The sequence below is a fragment of the Halyomorpha halys genome, unplaced genomic scaffold, assembly GCF_000696795.3.
Source record: "Halyomorpha halys isolate HHAL.00 unplaced genomic scaffold, Hhal_1.1 Scaffold40.1, whole genome shotgun sequence".
In the NCBI taxonomy this organism is placed as follows: domain Eukaryota; kingdom Metazoa; phylum Arthropoda; class Insecta; order Hemiptera; family Pentatomidae; genus Halyomorpha; species Halyomorpha halys.
The window spans coordinates 2,293,797-2,302,477 of record NW_027106400.1 but is presented as its reverse complement, the minus strand read 5'-3'; the positions used below and the strand labels follow the sequence as shown (position 1 = coordinate 2,302,477).

Below are 8,681 nucleotides of genomic sequence, written 5' to 3'. Positions count from 1 at the left end.
ACTCAGGTCGAAACGTCGGCATAAAATAAATAAATATGTTTTTTTTTATTTATGTTGTTCTTTGCTGACCGCACCCCCCGACAAACTTCTTCAAGAATTATATGTTTACAATACAAAAGCTTTGAGTACATAATTTGTTACATTGTTTATAACATTTTAAAAAAAAACACATGATTAATTAATAATAAAAAAGAAAAAAAATCAACAAACACATCAAGAGGTTTGAGATTGCCCTTCTACAATTAGTCAGCTGGTCAAAGTCAATTTGTTTTATGAATTTTAGCAAGTATGTCTTAAATTTTTAAATTTAGTAAAAAGTATGTGTTCTGGTTCAGGTCAATTGCCTTGTTTCAGTATTTCATCTTGTATTAGCTGAACTCTTTGTCGGTCTATAGTTTACATTCGTAAAATATATGTCTGAAATTGTGCACTTGTCCATCTTCATCACACTTGTCAGTCGTCATAATATTAAATCGTTTTATTTATCTACTAATAGGTTACTAAATATATTTATTAAATTTTTGCAAGCAATTGAAATTGTGCTAAACCCCTTGTGTGTCAAAATCTAATACAAACCAATGGTATACTCAATTTTTGTATGGGCTAATTTGCAAATATATCAACCTGAAGAACTTGGATAGGAGAATAACGAGTAGGTAGAGGCCACTCAGATTATGAAACTGGAACCGTGCAGAGTTGTCCTGGAATTTCTCAAGGGGGTTCTCCTAGTTCGCTATGATTTTGCATCTTTTAGTCTTATCTTCTGAATCAGAAAGATTAAATATCAAGTAAAGATCGATGAACACAGATCTGCTATCAGCCAGTCTTTACATGGATGAAATGTTACTGTATGCAAGAGATAAAAACAGTTACAAAGTATGATGAAACTTATATCACCGTTTTCTAGTTCAATTAACATGAACTAACTAATTATTATGAATGACTAGTATTAATTCATTTACGATTACACTGGTGTATATGTTTTGTGGCAGGATATTCTTTTTTCACCCTAAATCAAGAACTTCTGCTTGGTACACAGAATAAATGTTATGGACTATCCAGAAGTTATTGACATAATTTGACAACAGGAATACTCTTAGATGCATTTGGATGCATATTGGGATATTATTTCTTTAGCTAGAAGGATTATCTTAATCTTGTAGAAGCACTGACTATTTACTCCAAGAGCCCAGGGAAAAAAAGACAGTTATTTCACCCCAATTTCAGAATTAATTAATGTTATCTACATACAGTTTGGATTCAAAATTAATGTTCAGGGGAATTGAAAATGGTGAGTGGCCATTCATTTTTCATACCTATTAATTTTTTACTCAAATGAAACTTTGGTTATTATTGACTTAAAAGAAACCACTCTGTCAAATTTGTGCTGTGTCACATGTTGTGCAGACAAAATACAGTATTACACTTTAAAAACTTAGAAAATTATTTCATACCACTTAGTTTTTGACTCATATAAACTATGGTTAGTACTAATACATAAGAAACCACTCTGCTAAATTTGTGCTGTGCCGCACATTGTGCAGACATAATCTAAAGTTCAAATTCAAAAATTTGAGTTATTTATAGTTAATTAATTATTTTTGTCTTATTTCTCAATTATTATCTCTTTTTTTTTTGCAATTAGAATTAGTTGAAACACATAAAATTAAGCATTCAATTAATTTTGTATCTGTTTGTTTTTTATTGATGGATGAAAGGTGTTTTAGTACTAATACTAAAAATCCAACAAAATTCATAAGTTAAAATATTAATTTTTGATACATGTAAGAATACAGCCAGCTAATAGCGCTTTTGGCTTCATCCCACTAGACCATTTAATGGTGGTTACTGCTTTCCAGCTCTAGGAATGCTAATTGACTTTTCAGTTAATAGATAGAAATAGAGCGGTTTAAAAAAAAAAAATGTAAAATCAATGATATAAAGTTGTACTTTGGTGTAAGTTGTAATAAGTAAGAAACTAAAAAAATGAGGGTATTTGATTATTGGATGGTGAAAAAATAGTGAATCCCACTGAATAGGATTTTCATTTTATGCGAATAGCCAAAGAACATTTCATTTTTGGTAATAAGTATGATTGTGGTTATTAATAATATCATTGCTGACTGTCTCCTTTATTGTAGTATGTTATTCGAATGGTGATTCATTTAGTATATTTTGTACTAAATGGTTAATCGATAATTGTTCTAGCATGGGATTAGTAGCTGCTTTAAGAAATTGACATTAAATGCATTAAAATTTCCATTATAATGAATTGTATGTGAGATATTAAAAATCCTTTCATCCTCTTAAAATCATTCATTATTAGATAATTTAAATGCAAAGAATTAATGAGGAAATGATTTATTACATTTTAAGTTTGTAGATCAATGTATAAAGAAGTAAAACAATAAAATTTGAACTGAATAAATTTATTCAGTTGTGAACCTCCACTTTCATTGATCAAAAAAAAAAATTAGTTGTTTAATATTAAATACATTCACATTTAGTTTATAAAAGATATTGATAAAATTATCAATCTTTTTGGAGCCTTAATAAACACTTCTATCTTGAGTGCTGAGATAAGACTAGACAACCAGTTGCCTCAAGCCTGTGTCCTACTAATGGCTACTGACATACATTGTGTTGGAGTGGAATTTTGGCTATTTTATGTTTCTCTGTTACATGCTGAAAGACGAAGGCATGTGTATGATATGGTTAACCTATGTTATTTAGTATCATTATATTAGTTATAAGAGGATTTAGCTTGTGTCTGACTAATTAGGTAAATTTAGAAATATTAAATAATTCTAGTATTTGTATCAGGAAAAAACAATTCAGATTAATGTAGTATATAATGATGTATATAGCAGTTCATTGGTTTATTTTGTATTTAATCTAGTGACTAACATTAAATCAAGTTTGGATTGATACCATTTATTTGTTTTGTTTGAGAAAAATAAACTTCCTTTGTGTCTAAGAGCAGCATTATTGGTACTACCTTTACCTCAATATTAATTTAAGATTTTTTCAGTGTTATTAAACAACAGTTCAACATTTCTTGTTGTTATAATATCAATTTATTAAGTTACATATCTTGTCTAGTTTTAAAAAAAATTATTTTATTTTTTAATTATTTGTTAATAATACAATAAATAAACTATTCTACAGTTAGAAAAAATATACCTGATTTAGATTTATTTATTATTAACTTTGGTTTAAATAATGTATTTCATCATTTTATGTTGTTGTTTTTTGTTTTTTTTTGAGTCTTCAAAAAAGTATTAAATGTAATACTTTTCTAGGTACGATCAAGGAGTTTTGCTATTGATAAACCACTGTTAAGAAAGAAGAATAATCTTCCTTTGGATGGTTTTACTACTTATTCAGGTGTTTATGATTCTAAAAAAAAAGATCAAGAATCAATACTCAATGATGAAAATGAATGCTAGCCTTATCTTTATTTATTCATTATGATAATTTGTTAGTTTTATCTAGGAAATATTTAACATTTAAAAAGTTGTTCAATTTTTTTATTCAATATTTAATATCTAGGTTTACTAATTTCATCTGAAAAATTTTTATTTTATTATGTTTGTATCTGTGTAAATTTTTAAGTGATGTCTATCCACTCACTCACACCTATAAAATCACATGTTCATACTTTAACACTCACACACAATGTGTCGGACATGGCAACTAATGACATATTAGTTTCCAACAGTAGGGAAATTTTTTTTACTTTTCTTATTCTTGTAATTTTTAAACTAAAATATTTTGTAAATAAAGTATTTCAATAAATTTTTATTTTGGCCACTTGATTGCCTATGGTGTATTTCTTTTTATTTGTTTCTGCATGTGTATATGCGTATGTGGGAGTGTGTTCTGTTTTAATTTCTTCATAACTTGTAGTTTATGGATTAATGTAAATACTACTTACTATCTTAATCGTGCCATGAACAAAAATAGAAAAAATAAAGTTACAATGTTTAAACTATATTTATAAATAAACAAGCCTTAATTATGTAAAAAAAATAAATATTTTTTCTTGTGATATCAGTCATTTATGTTTATTGTTTTAATTTAGTATATTTACTGATGAAGAACTTGAATATTTACATTGTTTAGAAATATATAAATCATTTGAATCATACCTGGTAACACTTTTCAATAATAAGGACTGAACCTAATGGATAGAATGTTATCTATGATGAGTTTATATTAAAATAAATAAATAAAATACTGCTTTGAAACTAAGTCGGAAACATTATTGCCTCTTTGTCAAAAATTACTGAAGTTGGAAAATATTTCTCTTTGTAGCTTGATAAAGACTGTTTTTCTTATGAGTACTTATAATTATTGTCTTAATTATATTTGATTGGTCACTTATATTAATTTAACAACAGTATAATCTTGATAGTCTGGCACAATTGGTTATCCGACAAGTTCATGATGTCTAAGTGAAGAATATTTTGACCTATCTTAGTGGGGGAACTAGGAAAACAAAAGGTATCATTTTCATATTACTTCATGTTCATTGATTAACGTTAAACAATTCCTCTAGTTGTTGCTATGCTTTCTTAATAAAGAAGTATTAATAAAAAAAAATTAGCTTTGCATTATTTCAACCTTAATTCCTCATTTCGCATTGTTTAATTGGCTCTCAATTAGACTTTAATATTTGATAATCTAACACGGTGGTTCCCAACTGGTATCTCGAAATAATTTAGGGATGTGTCATTCCGCGTTTAACAGTTTTGAACCTTACCATTTCAGATTTTTTCCATGTTGCACTGGTTTTGTGTAGGTATTGTTAGCCTTTCTTAGCTTTTGTTAAAAATACAGGATTTGACCCTCTATTTGAATCAAATGATAGTGTAGGGGTTCCATCATTTACTTACTTCTACCAAAGGGTTTGGCCATTTTCCTACTTCTGCTGATAAAACCATCAATCTTTACCATACCTCTTTCTTTCATTTTCAAGGTTAGACTTAACAGAATTTTCTCATCAACGTTTTGATTGACTCTTTGGCCATTTAGCCAATGGTTCAGTGTTTATTACCCTTTTGTTGTCCACCCTAAAAACATAGCACATTAAGATACTTTAACTTCTTTGGATATTCAAATGTATTTCTCCTAACATATGTATCCCAACATTATCACCAGCTTTTCTAAAAACCAAATATTTATTTTGAGACCTTCTATCAACCCGAGTTGTTGTTAATACTGAATAAAATAAAATGATGAACATTTGAAATAGCTATGCATGGTTTTATTAATCCACAGAATTGAAAATCTTTTGTTACAAATAACCTTCCTAATGATGTATTATTATGCTCAATTCAATAAAACTAGGGATAGGAAATAGCACTATTTTAAACTTGAATAAACCTTAAACTTTTCTGAATGAAAATTACCTATTTGGATTCTATATGCAGATTTGTCCTAGATGGACTAGTTTTGTTGATGATTTATCAAAGTATTATCCATTTCTGCCAATCATTAATTCTAACCCATTTCCAAGTTGATGTAAAGCCATTTGAACTACACCTTTGTACATTTTCAATATTATTATTCTAAAAAAATATTTTATATATGTATATATAGTTGACCGTAAAAATTGATACATAAGATGGTCAGGGTTGCGGTCAAAAGTGAAACAAAATAAATAGTTGTAAACTATTTTTGTTTCACTTTTGACCGCAACCCCGACCATCTTCTTATATAAAAAAATATTTGTTCAACTGATGTTGTTTTCCTCTGAATCCATGTTTATAGTCTCTTATAATTTCTTTGGCATATTCTGTGATATGCCTGGTTAGAATTGGCATGAATACCTCAACTTGTCAAAAGGATTGCCGTTGCAGTCTGTTATAGAGCCTCTTTTTGTGAATTGGAAACAGTTAGATTCTCTCCATTGTTCAGGTATTTTTTCTTTCCCTAGATATTTTTTACTATTAAATATATTAACTTTATAAATTATTAAAACTATTACTCTCATTTATTGGGATATATTTCATTCACTCTTCATCACCCCCCCCCCTTTTTTTTTTTGTCATTTGGTAGTTTTCTTTTATTATTCCTGTTATTATTAATTGGCTGTATAACTGTTTGATAATGTAAAGTATGTGTAACAATTTGACAGTCTTCAAAATTATTATATGATACAATATGACAGTCTTCAAAATTATAAATTGATAAAAAAGAAAAATACAAGAATAGTGAATATTTATTCTATTATTCCCAATCTTATAATTTACTAGAGCCCAGAGTATAAATGACTCCCAATGATTTCCCTCTCCCAAAGCTCCTTCTAATGCACTTAAATTATGTTCCATAACATTATATATACATCTATTGAGTAAGAAGCGACTTAATAGTTGACCTCACACAATTTCAATAAATCACTGCAAAGATAAGAATATGTAAATACGTATTAATTATTATATCATGTAATATTTTTCCAAAGCTGTGTGTGTTCTATTATCCATACACTAGAAATATATCGATTACACTAATTATAATATTGTTAAGGATATTCCTCTCCTATTATTTTGAGTTATGTTCCAAACTATTATTATTCTTGATTGATGTCATTTTTATAGTAGAATATTATCCACTTCCTACTATATCTTGATTTCCCTAGAAGATATGACCCAACTTTGGTTTGCTTTCATTAAGTTGGTAAGGATCATCCATATTTGAATGATGAACATACTATCTTTCTCTCTTGAATTTTATTATGTTCGTCTATTCTTTTATAGTTCTCATTTATAAAGCAGTATGATAATGGTACCTTAAAGAAGGTAATTACATTATTTTTTGATTGGTTTTGAACTGATTTTATGATGATAGAAAACAAAGTCAGCAATCATGGGAAAGTATGTTTTAATGTATGAAACATTTAGGATGTAATTCTAAATTTATTATGTGTTATTAAGGATCTGTTACATTTAAAAGGCATTTATCTGGATTTTTTTTATATAGAACAAATAATTATTTGTAATTCGAATAAAATATGTAGAAGATGGTCAGGATTCGGTGTCATCAGCCCTGATGAACCCCTACAAAGTGGGGCGAAACGTCGGATAATAAATGATTGAAAACTATTTCATTCTTTTTTTACCGCAACCCTGACAATCTTCTTCATATTTTAAATTGTACAGTCAACTATTTATATAAATAATTTGAATAAAATAGTGTCTTTCTTTATCATACTTTTTACTTTGCATTAGTTAATGTTATTAGTTTTTCAAATTTTATATTATCTTAATTCTTAATTTTGTTCTTTTCTGGAAAAGTATTTGTTTCTTCCATTAGGTTCAATACCTTGCATTTGAGAGACTATATATAACTGATTCTAGAGATTCACTAAATTTAAATAATTAATATGTTTTTCCTTATTTGCTTCAACAATTAATTTTTACTTGTGTGATACTGCTGTAATGTTGATATTATTGCCTTTTTAACAGTATCTAGGATACATAAAATTTAAGTATGCAATATTCTTAGTATATGGTAAATTTGGAAAATTACCTACCTCAGCAGGTTTTTGAAACATATGTATTGTATTATATAACCTTGAAATTGTAATTTAATGTAAAATATTTATATATAAAGTGAAATAAATATTCTGTTGCTATTTTCCTAAAAATACTACTTTCCAAGTTGTTTTTTAATTAGTTGAAACATTTGAAATGTTATTTCCTTAGGGTATGAGGTAAATGAAAGATAAACATACTTTAATGGTATTATTTTTATTCCAGATAGTTCTGCTAGCATCACTATATTTCTTCAAGCCTGACAAGGTTTTTGTCTCTTGTTTGTATTGATTTTGAATCAATAATTTAGATTGATAAAAATTTTACTTTATTTCCATTTTGATTTTTTTTTTTTTTTATATATCAAGTGGTCTGAAAGATGGCAGTTCAGCTAGCTAGAAGGAAATCCGTTGAATTTGGTGGTTGTGGTAAAACTTTGATTTTTAGATGGATTTATGTTTTAGTCAACTGGCAAACATGTTACATTAGGTGATTTGAAAATAAAAGTTCTATCACGCCCACCATATTTACATATGTCTTTGACTGACTACCATTTTATCAGATCTCTTGACACATTAAAAAAAAAATTCAAAATGAAAATGAGGTGAAATTTTGATTTCTCAAGTGTTGATTCAATGCCTAAAACTTTGTTTCCAAGAAGGAATCAAAAAGCCTTGTTGGGCATTTAGAGAAATGCATTGAAGCTAATGGTAGTTATTTGATTAAAAATAATCTCCTTGCAGTTGGTTTTCTATTTTACCCTCATACCATAGAAACTGAAATTTCATATGGTCCAACAATTATATCACCACTTAATCCTATTAACCATGTTAATAATTAGAATTAAAAAAATACAAGAAATGGATAAAATAATTTCATATAGTTTGCATAATAAATATATATTGGATTGAAGGTAAAAAAATTAATTTCTCAGCATTCAGAAAATTTTAGGGCTCTTTTTTTCATGATATATATTGTCCAAAACATTTTTTAGTTGTAGAATTTTAGTTGATTTTGATATTTAATGTCCTTTTGTTCTTACAAGTATTATTATTTATTGAATTATTAATCATTTGTATTATGTTCCTGAAAACAACAATGATATATTTAAATAAATTCAGATATCTGTATATTTATTTAAAA

General features: G+C 27.4%; 1 protein-coding gene across 5 annotated transcripts in view; it reads left to right on the top strand.

Annotated features, from left to right (window-relative positions):
- LOC106687760 (serine/threonine-protein phosphatase 2A 56 kDa regulatory subunit gamma isoform) overlaps window positions 1-3,818 on the top strand; it is a 68,951-nt gene extending 65,133 nt beyond the window's left edge. For all 5 annotated transcript variants that reach the window (XR_010842683.1, XR_010842682.1, XR_010842681.1 and 2 more), the window contains one exon: window positions 3,303-3,818. Coding sequence is in view for 2 of the 5 variants with exons in the window: in XM_014431816.2 (XP_014287302.1) it covers window positions 3,303-3,449 (147 nt within the window). In the remaining 3 variants the exon portion in view is untranslated. The remainder of the gene's footprint in view (window positions 1-3,302) is intronic.
- Window positions 3,819-8,681: the final 4,863 nt, after the last annotated feature.